Source organism: Lichenostomus cassidix, chromosome 2 (assembly GCF_008360975.1).
Source record: "Lichenostomus cassidix isolate B80296 chromosome 2, HeHo_3.0, whole genome shotgun sequence".
Classification (NCBI taxonomy): domain Eukaryota; kingdom Metazoa; phylum Chordata; class Aves; order Passeriformes; family Meliphagidae; genus Lichenostomus; species Lichenostomus cassidix.
Window position 1 is genome coordinate 140,119,214 of NC_139482.1, and position 16,630 is coordinate 140,135,843.

Genomic DNA, 16,630 nt, shown 5'->3' on the forward strand with positions numbered 1-16,630 from the left:
TAAAGTGAATCATTCATAATTGCTACACACAATACTGATACAGGGGTAGACTTGGCCCTGCAAAAATACGAGGACTGAGATCTTAATTTGTTGTGCTTCCCCTCGGGTTTTGCTGATGCTCTTTGGGGCAGCAGTATCAGAGTGGGACTGTTCATGGTGGCCCTGAGGGCTGATACACTGGGCAGACCCAGGATGATACCTCTAACCAGCAGCTTTTTGTCACCTGGGGCTGGGAACAGCCTCTCTGCTTCTCATTAAACTACTTGAAGACCTAAATGCACAAAGGTACTTGCCTTAGCATCCTTTGCATCTGGAACTAGAAATAGCCACATTAGCAGGAACCAGGATCCATGGAAATCTCACTGCAGCCATCAGCAGAGTGTGAAAAAGAGGCATTATTCCTTTTCAAAGGGAGAAAAACGCAACAGGCCAGAATCATCTTGGAAGCAGGAGTAGAAGAGAAAAATTGTCCTTTTCTGATTATTGTCTTGGAGTTTACATATGATTATTTCTATATGTAAAGGGAAATAATAAACCCACTGAGGTTTTGGCCTGCACCTTGGGCCATATATGTATGTGCTTATGGTTTGTAAAAACGCTAAAGCTGTGAATGTGCACGCACTGGAGTGTTTCCCTGGGGCAGAGCCGGTGTCCTGCCGTGTCCCCACAGCAGCTCCCGGGCGCAGTGTGACCCGGGCTGTGCGCTGCCCACCGCAGGAGCCACTTCCCCATCCCCACATCCCTGTACGGGATCGCCGACAGCTCCGAGGCTGAAAACCGTCTGCCAAAAGGTAGAACAATTGCAGAAGTTATTCCCACGAGCACCGGCACTGACAGGCCCTTGAGCTGGCACTGCCGCTTCGGAAATCACGACAGGCACGCCGTGGAAATCATCGACGGACCGACAGCGCGGTGTCGTGCGGGTTTGTCGCCTCCAAAAGCGCGGGGGAGGCGGCGGCAAGCAAAAGTCCTGCCCGCCTTTGCCCCGTGTGAGGATCGAACTCACGACCTTCAGATTATGAGACTGACGCGCTACCTACTGCGCTAACGAGGCGGCTGCTCCAAAGAGCTCCGTGAGGGCTCTCGATCCTAGCGGCGGCCTCACTCCCCGGGCCGCGGGAGGACACGGCCTGGCTCAGCCCGGCTCGGCCCCTCCTCCGCCCACACCGCTGCCACCGGCCGGGGCCTTTTGCTGGCCGGAGTGATCGTGTGGGAGAGCAGGGTGACAGCGGGCCTTAGCCAGGGTGACAGTGTGAGGCCCCGTGGGATAACCTGTGAGGAGCCCCGCCGTGACCATGGGGGGGATCAGGGTGACCCTGAGGGACACCGGGGTGGCCATGTGAGATCCTGGCCCCGATCGGCCTTGGCAGGGCACAGTCCTGCGTGTCAGGGTAATTAGATGGCATCATTTTCGGCCTAATTGCGCAGAACAGGTCAGGAGATAATTAGTGACTTTCGGCCGCGTCTGGCAGCTGCGGGCGGATGTTGGGGGCGGAGGGAGGGAGGCAGGGATGGGGTAGTTTTTAAAACCACCCCAGGATCCCAGGACAGCCCCTCACCGCCCCGCCTCGGCCCCACGGGGGTGTGTCCTGCCCCCATCCTGCGGGTTTCATATCCGAGCCTTTGCATACCCTTCTCTCTTTTCGTGCATATTTGTTTGCCTAATCCTTACATGTAATTACTTTTTTCCCCCCACCCCATAGGGCACCTGACGTAGACCCAGAATCTGTGAAGCTGCCCTGACAAGCTGTCCCTGTGCGTCCCTGCAGACACCCGTGCTCCCGAGGCCGGGGCGGCAGGAGCCTTTCGCTGCCCACACACGGCTTCAGCAGCCCTCGGCCCTTGGCAGAGCCCAGGCCGGCACACCGCCTCGATCCCCTCTGCAGCACAGCGGGGCATGGGCACAGAGCTGCGCGGGGCGAGGGCCAGCCCAGCCCGTGGAGGGAAGTGTGTCACACGTGGCTCTGCAGGCAGGCACGCACACAGGTATGGACACCTCGGGCAGCTGCCCTCCCGCCCCGCCTCTCCTCCATCAGCCCAGCCGCCCCGGCTGCCCCCAGGCTCCTGCCTGTCACCCCGCTGCAACCCATCCGCCTAATGACACAGCAGAGACCTGCCACGGGGACAACGTGACTCCAGAAGCTGCAGCCTGGGAAAAAAAAAAAAAAAAGAAACCAACCCAACCAAACAGCCCTAAATGTGCACAATCAAGTGATGAGTGTTTGTATTTCTGATGCTTTGAGGCCAGCTCACAACCCTCCCTCCACGTAATATTCAGGATGTTTGGGAAGGGGTATTTTTCTTTTAATAGGATGGCGTAGTCACAAAGCTTTAAAGAAGTGACTGAGTGAATCGTCTATGGTAATAGCAACATACTCCGGACATGGCACAGTGACGAAGTTCACATCTATTTTTAAGCCTGCCTGGCAGCATGTAGGTGCAGAAGAGAGCCCATGACCCTTTTTGCTGTTTTGAAGCCATGGACATGGCTGCTGTCTTTGTTCCAGTTCAACACCAGAGCTGTTTTTTCTCCTTAACGAATACTATGGGAAGAGAGAGGAGCCTCAAGCTGTTCTGAAGATTGTGCAATGATGCTTGGGAGCCTACCTGCTTTTGCTTGAGTGCTTTCCTCACTCATATTTCACAGGATGCGACAGGAAGGGACAAACAATCGAATCCGACGGCCGTGGTAAATTGGACTCGAATCCTTCGTATGCCCTGGGGCTGAGGTGGGTGCCTCTCAGATAAGCAATCTAATCAGCTTTGCACTTGTGTCCCATCTGGAAACAGATTGTTGCCGGAATACACCACCACCTGAGAAGCAAGTTTCAGGTTTGTTTTGAAGATAATTGTACAGACGAATTCAGGGAGTGTGAATTTGCCTGCGGTAATAAGATCTCTTTATTTTTATTCATAGTTAATTCGTTCAGCCGAGGCGATTTCATGCCAGAATGCAGTCCCTGAACAAGAAGGACGATTGCATTGCCTGTGGCACGCATATGCATGGTGCCTGCCCGGCAGATCGGCTGCTGCGACAAAGAGCCATGAACCATCCCAGACACATGGGCAAGATAAGGAAAAGGCTGGAGGATATCAAGAACCAGTCCCCGAAGTTGACAAAAGTGGATTTCAGCCACAACGAAAGCATAAGATTGGCTACCGACGCCTTCTTGGATGGTGGGACGGACTCTTACCTCGAAACTCTAAACAAAGAGGGAGAGGTGGATTTCCTCTCCTCGGTGGAAGCTCAGTACATCAAGGATAACGCCAGGGAGTCTTACTATGCCCAGGAGTCCCCAGCTGCCGACGGGGCGGCTGTGCCAAAGCAGAACGATGCCGGGTCACTCCCTTCAGGGACCTATTTCCCCACCATTTCTGACAGCGCTGAGTCGGCTCTGCTCCACACGTGGATTACAGCGGAGAAGCCCTATTTAAAGGAAAAATCCACTGCCACTGTGTATTTCCAAACAGAGAAAAACAGCAACATTAGGGACATCATACGCCGGTACATCCACAAGACCACTCAGGTATGGGGAGAGAATTGCTGTTCCCTCTGCACTCTTGTTGTTCTTAAAAAGGTCAGGTGAACATGGTGTTTAATCCAAGGCAGCCTTGTGCATTGCAGTGTAGCTTTGCTCTAGAAACTGGCTGTGAAGAACCTGTTGTTGAACACAGGCAGTGCTTTTCTTTTTTTATTTTTCTTTTAACTCACACCAATATTTTTTATCTTGGTGGCTTAAAATAAAGCGTTCCCTTTTCTCTCTTCTAACCTCCCATAAACCCAGTGGATTGAATGTGCTATAGAAAAGGCAGCTTGGCTCTGTCCCTTCTCATGTATCCCCAGCAGGATGGTTTGATCTGTTCAGACCACTACAACATTAATGAGCATTAAGCCTAAGAGATCTCTCAGCCATTAGGAATTGTTTGAGGGGATTTGTGGGAGATGTGAGTGAAGGGGAGGCCGAAGAAAGGCAGGTGCATCTGGTATATCAGCTGCCATCCCCAGAGGAAGGAAATTATTCAGAAAATAGACCTTTCATCCCTAGTATGTTGCCTGTTATCAGTTAAAATGTCATGTGGGCTCCATAAAGAGACTCTGCAGTGTAACTTGGCATGTGGGAAAAGTACATATGATGCCACAATTGCATATAGGTGATGGGGCCACAGAAGTGACAGCCACAAGCTGAAGACAGGCTGCCCACACTCTGGGAAACCAGAAACTGAGCAGCTGGAGGGGGGACAGAAAGCTGCTGTCACGTGTGTTCTAGCAGCTCTCTTGTCTTCCTGGGAAAAAAATTGATACCTCAGGTCCTGTATTTACCATCATCCAGGAGTTTTGCCCTTATATAAATTTGAAAGAGCACCAGGCGTTTCACCCAGGAACGGTCAGGAGCCAAGCCAGGATGTAATAACAATGCCCAGCACAGACTTCTGAGCCCTTGGGAGCCACAGGATTCCTTCCGCTTTGTTATTCCCCTGCAAGGGCAGGTGCTGGGCCTGATAACACGGAGTGTAATGGCAGGGGAGAAGGATCCCCCTTGGCAACTGCTCTGTCAAAGCCTACAAGTGCTTACCACATCAGGGGAATTACAGATCAGTCCTTTTAAGTTGGAGGCATCAGAAAGATGTAGAAACAGGAGAAATGTCTCTGGAATAATAGGTATCAGGTAAAACATTGACTCAGACCTGTTTTCTGTCCCAACAAGAGGAAACTTGTAGGGGAAAAATTGGAAAATGTAATAAAATCCTATGGTTCACATGACCTTCTTAATCATCTTATTTACATTACAAAAGTGTGCTGAAGCCACACTAACAGTATAAATTTGTCAACTGCTTTTTGAGCACAGTTTTCCAAAGGCAACATTTATTAATTAGTATGTGGTAAGGGTCCATCCTGGATAGCCTAGTATTTGATATATACATTAACAAATAACAGAATAAAGACTGTGTTTATGGATGATCTCAGACTGCAAGGGATTTCCAAGTGATACTATAATATTAACACATTTGTGGAATTGGTGCAAATCATAAAATAAAATTTGGGCTAAAGAAGCAAAAAGTCTTGCAAAAAAGAGAGGAAAGTTAGGTGCAGAAATATAAACGAGGAACAGGTGGTGAAAAGCAGAACCAGAGAGAATGGTCTGGAGCTGGGGCATTAACAGGAAGTATGGATGGGAGATAGTGGACATAATTGTGCTTACCAAGCCATGGCAAAGCTCCTTCTGAATTACCAGGCTTTGGCAGCAGGAGGAAGGTGTGGGATCCTCACTGCTCCACAAATAGTTTGGCTGCCTGAAGAGGATGCTGGCTGCACAGGATGTGCCTGGTCTTGTAGGATATCCTCATGGTGGTGAGGGGAATAAGCTTGCTGTTAGGTGTGGGCATAGGCTTTGGAGTAAGGTTCAGTGCAAGCTGGAAGCAGTTAGTAAGACAGATCTGCAGAGATGCTGTAAAGTTTGTTTTGATTGAAGGTGATATCCCATGAGCACGGTTATCAAAAGTTCCCTCTCCAGTCAGTGAAGAAACAAGAACCTCCTGAAGATAAGTCAGGTAATAGCTGGGCTGAATTGACCCTGTCCATGGGCAATAGCAGACATCAGACAAGACCAGCACTCTCTAGTACAGAAGTGGTTTTATATCTCATATACAGTTCCCTTGATCCACACTGGCTGCAGGCTGTGCATTTAAATAGCTGTCAGGGCTTTTATGCCCAGTCTTGAGACTTTTACACACTGTTCTGCCAGCTGCGAATTGGGGAGCATTGATGTGTGGTCATATTGTAACAGTTAGTTTATAAATTTATGTTTTTGAAAAGTAACAGATGGAGCTGTTGGAGTCTGTCGTGCCACCAACAACAGGGTGAGGCTTGCAAGCCAGGGCTGTCCAGGTGTAAGTCATAAAAGAGAAAGCATCATCCAGGGATTCTTGTTGAATGCATGTGGCTTATGAAACCTTGTCAGCCATTTGGCAAGGGCTATGGTCTTTTATTTTAGCTTCATCCTTATCATTTTCCGATTAAGATTTCAATCTATTTCCTAGTGCTGAAATCTCACCTAAAAATTCGTGGGTCATCTTGGATTATATGTTGTGTGTTATATTTGCTTTATATGAGCAATAAAACAACAAAACGTGTTCCATCAACTTAGTGATTCAGGCACTAAGGGAGAAAACTGGGAAAAAAATCCGTATATAACTGAATAAATTGTGTTTGTTGGAATATTTTTTAAAACAAATAAACTACATCGCAGTGTCCTCACAGCACCCTCAAGTTGTGTAAATTGACTCGGCTAATGCCTCTGCTCTTTTTCTGAAGGTTTTAGCTATCGTGATGGATGTGTTCACAGACACCGAGATTCTTTGTGACCTCCTGGAAGCAGCTAACAAGCGCATGGTCTTTGTCTACCTGTTGCTCGATCATGGCAGTATAGATCTTTTCACGGAGATGTGCGACAAGTTGCAAATTGCTGAGGATCTCTTCAAGGTACTGTGGCTCTGTGAAGCTCTTAGGCTGAGATTTGTGTGCCTAACTTCAGGCACTCTGAGCTAGAAGCATGGTTATGCTAGGGTCAATCTACCTTCTAATTAAAAGGGAGTAAGAGATTTCCTGGGGTTGCATTAGCACACCCAGTTCCTCTTTGAAGATGCCTACATTTTCCCGTGGATATTATAAGAAGATAAGGCATTTCCATTAGGTCCCTAGATGAAACTAATCTTGGCCCTGAAGTCTTAAAACAGAGCTTAAGTTTCCTAGTGGAATTATCTAACATAAACATTAGAGCTGCTTCTGTTTAATAGCTCTGCAACAGCTGTGGTCTGGCAGCCACAGGGACAGGTGTACAAAAGTATTTTGTATGGCTATAGCTTGGTTGCAGTGGCTGGTTTCTGATAAAATGTGTTAAAGCTGTCCTTTAAAGATAATGCTTCAAATTTAGCTGGCTGTTAGTTTAATCTGCTTTATCTCTGTCAGAGGGAACTGGCTTTAAAAGAACCCCTCCTAGGGATCGTTTCAGTTGTTGCTTGAGATGCTGTAGAGCACCTGTGACATCCCCCCGAGTGATACTGCAGAGACCACAGACCTCTGGAACAGCAGCTTTGGGCAGGAGACCTGAGGGCATCTTACATGCATTGAACACCTGTTTTTCCACAGCTGCATTCCATCCCATATATATCAAGAAGCTGAAATTAATAAAGCATGTTCATAACTGCTTGCACTTCTGTAAACCCTCATTCCTAAAGAACAAGCCTGTGCTATTTATTTTAAGTCTGCTGCTACAACACATAGACTTTCGCAATGTGCAGGTCAAATCCTTGGTGCCACTCATTTACTAAAGCCTTGATTCTGCAAAATGTGTGTATGGACCGCAGTCAGGCCCTGAAAGGCACTTGCTCAGGTACAAGGACAATGCAGAGCATCCCACATGCCAAACTGACCTGCTTCTCCCCTCACATGTGTACTGCATCTGCTCCCAAAGGACAGCATTTGTCTGGGCTGCTCCAGAAGAGCAACACCTGTGTCCTTGCAGGCCCAGATGGACTGGAGGAGCAGAGGTTTTGCCCTGCTGTGTTGTGCTACAGCCAATGTAAATCAAGGGAGTACAGCTACAGCAAATTGTTCCTGGGGTGTCAGTGTAGGCTGCTCCCAGCTATGGACACATCCCATGATCCTTTTGGCTGGGGTAGGGTCATTTCCTGTCACACAGCACAGCTCCACCTGCACGAGCTTCCATGCAGGTTTATATCCCCAGTGAAACAAGTAACCAAGAAACAAGTGTGGCAAGTGAGAGAACTTGGCTAGGTTTCCTCTGGACGAAAACCTTCAAATATCACATCGGAGAACCCATGAAGAAATCTGACACTGGGGCAGTGAAGAGCTAAAGGCAGTGGGGGAAAAGGGTCCACCCTGTCTGATTTTTAATGAAAATGAAATGTAATTCACTCAATTTTATTTTTATTTACAGAATATTTCAGTCCGCAGTGTTACTGGGGAGGTTTACTGTGCCAAATCAGGCAGGAAATTTTCAGGACAAATACGAGAAAAATTTCTTATCTCTGACTGGAGATACGTGCTCTCTGGATCTTACAGGTGAGATAAGCCATTGCAGTTCATGTCTAGGTACCCTTTTATGATTTTTAATACTTCTTTCCAAAAAAGTGCAATGGAAATTTTTGTACAAGGTAAGAAGTTTTTATTTAACAAAAAACACCTTATATTTTCAAATATGTGCCATTGTTCAAAAATCCACCTAATTTGCTTTAAAGCTGCTATTAGTTCTTTATGGAGCCTGGGTTTTAATTTAAGTGTTCAGAAGCTATTGTAAACAACTTTGCCAGTGCAGCCCTGGGGCAAAACTAGAAATGTGTACAGCTTAATATTATGCTTTCGTCATTGTTTGGGTTCTCAGGTGCTGCGATCATGAGACATGATACATTTCTGTCTCCCTCAGGATCCTTAATGTAGCATATGTCACTCAGCTTATCTGAGGATTTGTTCTTCACATGACAAATTTAGTGATTAAAGGTAAAACAGAAATACTTCAGAGACTTACTGGTTTTCCCTGTGTTTCATTAATAGGTAGGCAGTATATATCTACATAATTGCTGCACCTCCACTTCTTTTTCCCTTTTAAAAATTTTTCTTTTTTGTTTGTTTGTTTTGTTTGTGCTGTCATAATCTTTTTCAGGTAGTGGATATAGCATCTCAATAACGGATTTTTAATTAAGATCCTAGATCCTCTGGTCAGGGAATTTCAGGAGACTCTGAGCTTGCATCAAATAAATGAAGTTTCTAAGCATCATGGCTACATAGATAAGTTTCACAAATCCAAGTGCATCCTAGAGATCCAGATACAAATACAAGAGGTGATTATTTAATTTAAAGGATGGGAATCTTTTTCTTAATCCCAGTTAGTGATTTGGAAGCTTAAATGCCTCTGGTCTGATAAAACTGTGCCACCAGGAAGATTACAGAACTGCAGTAATGAAGGAAAAGGTGAATATGTGGGGATGGGCTTCAGGAACTCAGATGTACACAGAGACAGGCACTTTTTATTCCATTTCCAAATGAACCATCAGACAAAAATAAGTGGACACTCAGGGTTTACTTTTTTTATTGACTGCTGTTTTGTTTTCTTGTTACTTTGGGTGTTTTTTAATTCCTCATCAAAGATGTGTAGAAATGCAACAGCAGATTTGTATAGAGAAGAAAGTTGTGTGGGAGAAGGACAGAACAAGATCTACTTTATTTGGCCAAGATGCTTCCTTTTGGCTTATCATTCAATACTAAAAAAACTTTAAAAAAACCTCCAAGTCCTGTGCAGTCACTTCTGTCTTTCTCTACTGCTGTTGAAAATACTCTCTCAAGAACCTTGTCAAAGTATGCAATTCTGTATCCAGCAAGCAGAGACAGTGGCAAGGAACAAATCTACTAACTTCACTATTTAACTTCAGCATGGTCTGCATCAGTTTGCAATTCACATGGGTTAGAGCTGGCTATCAGTATGAGGCATTTCTTGCTAGCTCTCACTTTATTAATTTGAAAGATTTTTGTTATGCCTAAATCTTATCTACCAACCTCTTCCGGTGTGAACAAGAATCATGTTGAGTGAAACAGACCCAAATTCTTCTGCAATGCATTTGCTGGAAATCAAATCGGAGTAGATCTTAGAACTGATATAGATTTTAAAATACAACACTAGATTTCACCTAAGTGCTGTGCTCTGTATGATGTTATAATAGTTGGGGGGGGAACAGGCTGAGGAAATAAAATAGCCCTTCAGGACATACTGCTCTAAAAGGGGCTCTGGCTTGCTGTTTCACAGAGTTTTTCAGGACACAGTATACTAGCCTAATGGATAACCAAGACTGAAGCGGGCAATTAGTTAGAGGCAAAGAAACAACCTCCAAGTCTGTGACATCTCCAGCACTGGAGTGTTTTTTTTTGAAAGAACATTAAAAATATCACTGCTTGGGTCAGTCTGGGTAAGTGTGGTCCTGCTGAGTGGGGTAGACTGGAGCTGAGAAGCTTCTGAAGGCTGTTTGCACACATCAGCACAAGTGCAGGCATGAGTGGTTTAAATTACACTTTTACTCTCAATTTTTATTGCCAGTGTCTATGGTGAGGGGTTAGGATGCAGTATTTATTTTTGCTGTCTCTGAGTCACTCTACCCCATCCTGTGATAACTGTTATTCCATTTTTTAAATGAATATGAAATTAGATAGTGCATGAACTCAGTTTTCCTAAAGAAGGCAAAATGAAAACAGCAGAAAGCACAGACCTTTATCCCCTGGGGCAGCTGAGTATCTCCCTGACTGCCACTGTGAAAACCACTGGCCTCTTCAGAGTCAGGATCTAACAACTAACACGGATATGCTTTGCCAAGAGCATCAGTTCAGGTGGGGCAGGTTTCTCACACACAGCTTATCCACCAGCAACACCAACATGTAGGTTAACCCAAACCCAGTCCTTCCTTCCCTTTCAGATTCCATGTATGTTGTGCTGCACATTGCTGCAGCACTGCAAACACAGGGAAGAGAACACCCCTAGTGAACTGCAGCTCCAGCAATGCAGAGGGGAAACTCAATGTAAAACAAGTCCAATGCTGAACAGGAGAAGTGGGCTTTAATTGAGACAGTCATAGATGAGAGGGTTTGTAACAGGACATAGGACAAAGCCCTGGAAAGTTGGCTGAGAAGTATCTATCAATGACTGAATTTGCGATCCAGAGTTTGTCCCAAGCCAAGCATCGCTTCGCTATGCTTTCTCTTCTTTTGATGGGCCTCACTCAAAAAAAAAAAAAAGGGATAAAAACAATCCCTCTGGGCAGGTGGTGACAATAACAGACTTCTATGAGCACTCAGAATTGTAAACTAAGAAGCAAAACGGGACCTAAAACCTAAACAATGTGTTTTCTCTTAGAATTAAGCCAGTGAAAACCTGTTAAGTCTTTTATGCCAAGTTCTGTTTTGTTCTTCAGCGAAGTGCACAGAATGTAAGTTGCTGTGATTCACTACACAAGTCCACAAGCATTTGTTTAAAATCACAAAGATCTTACCTTGTAACTTCAAGCTGACCGATTTGCCATCAGTTCTTGGAGAATCTCTGGGCTATTAATTTGATCTGATTTTCTCTGTTTGCAAGGGTTACAGATAACATCAATGATTCACAAACTAGTATCTGTCCCTCAGGTACTCCAGGAAGTTACATGTGGGAGTAAATTAGCAAAATTGGGCAGAACAGTTTTTTTCCTCTGTTTTTGTTAGGCTTTTAAAAGCTATTTACAAGTGTAATTGATTTTTATTTCTGTCTAAATTTTCTTTTATAAACTAGATGTATCTCTAGCACATAAACATGCCACTTTAGACCTTAACCCTTTCATGAGTTTGTAACCTTCAATGTAGATATCCTAGACTAATTGTGTACATTTTTCTATTTATTCCTGACTTACTGTCTCCTTAACAATTAGGTGAAGGACATACAATGGTTTAGAGAGCACTGCTTAATGAATAAAGGCAATGTTGAGCTGGCACAGCAGATATTATGTATCCAGCAGGGAGTTAGCTAGCTGTGCTCTTTCCCTTGGCTCCCAAGGTTCTATCTGTATTTAGACTGACTTGATCTCAGTGGATGAGAAATACCTGTATTCTGGTAACTTACTGTGTGTTTTCATGTCCAATCATAAAAAATACAGTATATATTGTATGGGGGTCACACTGAACTATTGATTTCTTCACTCCTCCCCCTGCTCCTGAAGCAACAGTATGAAACCACTGTATACCTCAAACCCAACCCTCTTTAGGAATGCTCTGGACAAGCAGATGTAAATTGTCTGTCTTACTGCCTCAGTATTAGCTCAGGCTGTCAGTCCCACGTAGCTGCACAGGAGTTTTATCAAAACCTGACGAGAATAAGATTTTAAGTGCACACACCTACCAACAAATCTGGCTCTCAGCAGTCCTTGCGCAAATCCAGCGTAGCTAATAACGTCACGCAGGAATAACCATGGCAGAGTTTTGCCAACACAGAATAACCTCAGGTTCAAATCCACCACTGCTCTGTATCTTCTGCTGCACAGCTCAAGCCCTGGTCAGCTCAGGGAGTAATTACATTTCTCTCAACTGCGTGTTTTATTGGTGCTGCTGCTGCTCAGACACGGCAGCCTGCACAACACAATCAAGCTGGCTTGTGGTTTTGTAAAAGCACAAATTTATGTTTGCTGAGTGGATTAGGGAAGCACATAAAAGAAAAATAATTTAAAAGCTGTGGGTTTTCCTAAGGTGTGTCTCTGGACTACCAGAATTAAAACTATTGTAGTGTTTCTCTCTTACCTTATAGTATTACATTTATTTCTGGAAGTGCTGTAGGAAATATTTATAATTTCGTTTTCTCTACAGTGAAGAAAACAAACATTTGTCAGGTGTGGCAGCTTGTTTTGTGGTGTGGGACGTGACAGCAAGGTTGGGGTTTTATGTGTTTCTCTTGACCAGTGCAGAAAGATTATGGAAAAAGGAAAACAAAGGATGGTTCTTCTTTCCTAGTCTTTTTGATGTCACTTAGAGTGGTTGAGAGTTACCAAGTGGCATGGCATGTTGCAGGGTACAATTTATGTGTGTACAGATAAGACATGGCAAAACCTGAATTTAAGCATTGTTCATGGAAAAGAGGTACCAGAAGAGGAATCTAAACTCCTTTCCATGGAACAGACAGCCAAACTTTGGGTATAGTATCTGACATTTATCCCTGCAGTGGGTCTGGATCACCACGCCCTTTAGGAGGTTGCATAACTTTACAAGGTTTCTTGAAGGTTTTAGAGGCAGCTGCAATAACAAAGATTGATCCAAGTCAAGAGCACTGATGTGAACTGACCTGAAATTCAACTGCCGCACCATCTTCATCCTGTGTTTAGACAAGAAGCTTCAGCAGTAAAACACATTTGCCTTTCACATCACCCCTGCGGGGGATCTGCAGTTGCTGATGGCGAGAGTTAACTCTAACCCTTACCTTGTCTCTCCCTGCAGCTTCACGTGGCTGTGTGGCCAGGTTCACCGCAACCTCCTCTCCAAGTTCACGGGGCAGGTTGTGGAGCTGTTTGACGAGGAGTTCCGGCACCTGTACGCGCTGTCCAAGCCCGTGAGAGGCCCCAAGTCCCCCCCGCGCAGCCTCCCCTTCCTGTTCAGCCGGAGCTGGGCTCCCCCGCGCAGCCTCCCCTACAGCGACGAGGAGAGCGCCAACACCCTTTCCGACCCCTTCAGCAGCCTCTCGGCTGGCAGCAACCACCAGAATAAGCAGACCCCGAGAACTCTCATGTTCAACAGCAACTTCACCCCCCAGTCACCTCTCCAGCGAGTCAATTCTTTCCACAGCTATGTCTCCTTCACACCTCCGCCTCCACAGAAGGCCATCCAGCCTAACTACTATCAGCCACAATACATGGCCGAAAATGCCACTGTTCCCTATAACAACATGAACATTTACAGACCTATAAGACTCAGGCAAGAGGAACAGAACAGGACAGGGTTAAGCTCCTCCTGGAGATGCCTCCACAAAGCTAACCTGTTTGCATAATAACCACCTTGTTTGGAAATGCAAGTAAATGTAGTGAGGACCTGTTTAGCAATCACTTGTGTACTGATGAATATAGAAATTCTGTATAATACAAAATGAGATTTCAAGCCTCTTGCTGCTTATGGATGCTTCATTTCCCTGATTAAAAACCCTAGCCTGCTAATGTGTGAACCTCAGATTTATCAGGATCCCAGGAAGAACACATCTGAATAATGCTGCTCACAGTAGAACACTACTGCTGCCTATCACCTGCCCGTGGCAGTGTATTTCTGTACCAGAAGTACAGTAACTGTTTTCCTGATGTCCAGGCAACTGAAAGGGGGAAAGGCACAGTTTATTACTATGCATTTTATGGACTTTAATAAGGAGACTGAAGACTGCTATTTCCGTGGCAAACAGAGGCAATGCTGACCTTTGTGCTGTCATCAAACCTTAATCTTGATTTTGTGGGACTCCCTTCAGGCTGGCCAGGAAGCACAGGTCCTGCCCCAGCACTGTCTCAGAGCTCTGTGCTTGAGCTTCACAGAAGGGATGGCTGTTTCCAAGGATTCTTAGGAAGGGGCCTGGTACCCATGACATGGACTCAGACTGACAGTTCCAGTTACAGAAGACACATTCATTGTATGTTCATTTCCACTCACCAGCAACACAGGTGTGTCCCAGTACACTTGGTTACAAACTTCCAATCCTACCAGCTCAGGGCAACTTTCCTCCTTGCAGAGCACCTGTGAAGGTTCAGACTGGAAAATGAAGCTGAATTAAGAAGCAAAGTCCTACTAGCAACACACCAGGACTCAGTTCCAATTCATTTAATTGCACATGGATCTTTGAAATCCTCTTTGTGGTCATTTGATTGAACATGAAGTTAGAGATATTGCCAAGTTCTTCAGGGTCTCTAATTTTTAAAGATAAACTGGGTGTCTGTAGTGCCCATGGACTACAGTTATAAAGGGAGCTACAGAGGTTCAGCAGCTTGAACCAAACCAGAAGAACTTTCTGCCAAATAATCCATGAAAACTAAGGAAGCTTCTCTAAGCAAAAGTAAGAAAATTCATGAAACAAAGGATTTCTATCCAAAGTTACCAAGATGCCTGACAGCTGTTGATTTATCAGTAATTATTTTTTTCACACCTGCATTGTACCATCTTGCATCTGCCTCCAATAGAAAACAGAACCCTAAAGACACTTGCATTTCTGGCTTGTTTTCCCTGACTTCTCACCCGCTCAAAAAGGAATACAATTTAATTAATGTAGACTCTGAGTGATGAAAATTGTATGGAGGTGAAGAATGTTTCTCATCTTTGGAAGAGCAATCATTTTGGAAGCATACCAGTAATGTTTAAAGGACATTATGAAAAGTACAGGATGGACACGTCCTGCTCTAGCTTCAGTGTGGGTGTTTTAACCAGTAATATCAAATTTTGGAGTCCAGAATAATAATCAACTATTGCATATAATTGTAAATTCTGTACATAGCAACATTTTTGGATTCCTTGGGAAGAAGGGAAATTTGATTTTCATTCCTATGATAATTCTACTTAATTATCTGAATATAGCAACCATTCAAATAAAAGAGAAGACTTTTGTTTCTTCATATCCTCTTGCCCTGCACACCTTACTCTCTTCTCTTCCAAAAGCTGAATGAGTCTCATGCAGTCTAAGCCCAGATGAAGAGGAAACATATTTTGTTTCTTCTGAAATCAACAAGAACAGAATTAAGGTGTCCTAACAGACAAATTGAGATTTTCCTTCTAAATGTGGTTCGGTTCACGGATCCTGTTGTGGCTCAGCTGGGGTGGTACAAAGGGGGATTGTGGGGAGAAGTTTGTAGACCTTCATTTCCTCAGGCCAGGACCTGTGAAGTCCATGAAGGAGCTCTTTTCATCTCTGTGGTGCAAGACAGTTTGCCTACAAAAGTTTTGGCAAACACAGCTAATGAAAACTGGATAAGGGTCAAGCTACTAATCCAAAAGGACCACTGGGAGTTAAGAGTTTGTTTGAGCTAGATCAGGAAAACAGCTTGTGTTGGTTCAGACAACATCTGAATGTGAACATTGAATCAATGAAATTTCAGTTTTGATGGAAAGCAGTCAGTTTACAATTTCAGCAATGAGTTATGCCAAAAATCCCAACAGGCCCCTACAAGCATGATCACTTAGTGATAAAGGGCAACACGTTTATAGGCAGCTGAAGAATGTTGTGAAGGCCATGGCAGGTGCTGACCTGCCCTGTCCATCTGGCAAGGGAAGGGCTCTGATAAACTCTGCTACCACGCCGTGCACCCTCCTCGAGTCTGAGGATGACACCCAGCTGAGTGCTGCAGGTGAGTCATTTCAGGGAAGAGATGTTGTCCAGATGGAACTGGACAGGCTGGAGGCTCACGTGAAGCCCATGAAGTTCAACAAGGCCAAGTGCAAGGTCCTGCACCTGGGCTTGGGTAATCCACAGTACCTGTGCAGCGTGGGGGATGAATGGATGGAGAGTAGACCAGAGGAGGACTTGGGAATACTGGTGGGTGGTGTACTGGACAAGAACTGTCACCGTGCATGTGCAGCCTAGAAAGCCAAATGTGCCCTGGGCTGCATCCAAAGCTCTGTGGGCAGCAGGGGAGAGAGGGAATTCTGCCCCTCTATTTTGCTCTGGTGAGACCCTACCTGCAGTGCTGCACCTAGCTCTGGGTACACAGCCTGCAAAGGCCATTAATTACTCTCCACAGTGACTCAGGATCTTATCAGGGCTTTGCTGAGGCCTGCTGGATTCCCTTGCTGCCCTCCTATTTTGTCTTATTTAGTCCTATTTTGAGGGAAAATTATCTCGGTGTGGCTAAAAAGATTAAATAAATGTAGGCTATACCAACCTCCAGATTATCTACAGAAGTGAATTTCTAATTAAAAGTGATTTTTGGGGATGTTTAGACTTTTTTAGAATGTGAGGACCTTTGGAGGGCAGCAGGGGCCTCCAGTGGATCCCTGCAAACCCAGGTGAGGCCTCAGAGCACTCCAGAGGGCAATTAAGTTCCCATGTGGGCTCCTGCAGAGTCCAAGAAAAGCCCCAGGGCTTTCTGCAGG

At 45.1% G+C, this 16,630-nt stretch overlaps 1 protein-coding gene and 1 non-coding gene across 4 annotated transcripts; one reads left to right on the forward strand and one right to left on the reverse strand.

The window, feature by feature from the left end:
• Nucleotides 1–981: 981 nt before the first annotated feature.
• TRNAM-CAU (transfer RNA methionine (anticodon CAU)) lies at nt 982–1,054 on the reverse strand. Its single transcript has one exon. It is a non-coding gene; the product is annotated as a tRNA-Met (tRNA).
• Nucleotides 1,055–1,088: 34 nt separating this feature from the next.
• Nucleotides 1,089–15,824, forward strand: SACK1A (scaffolding CK1 anchoring protein A). 3 transcript variants are annotated; one of them, XM_085053498.1, is made up of 7 exons: nt 1,089–1,433; nt 1,704–1,986; nt 2,648–2,832; nt 2,918–3,527; nt 6,314–6,481; nt 7,959–8,083; nt 13,016–15,824. In XM_085053498.1, exons 4-7 carry the CDS (start codon nt 2,952–2,954, stop codon nt 13,560–13,562), a joined length of 1,416 nt encoding a protein of 471 aa, XP_084909624.1. In that variant the 5' UTR covers nt 1,089–1,433; nt 1,704–1,986; nt 2,648–2,832; nt 2,918–2,951; the 3' UTR covers nt 13,563–15,824. The 3 variants fall into 3 exon arrangements, with proteins under 3 accessions (XP_084909624.1, XP_084909623.1, XP_084909625.1); XM_085053497.1 differs by having other exon boundaries at nt 1,704–2,832; XM_085053499.1 differs by having other exon boundaries at nt 1,704–2,729.
• Nucleotides 15,825–16,630: the final 806 nt, after the last annotated feature.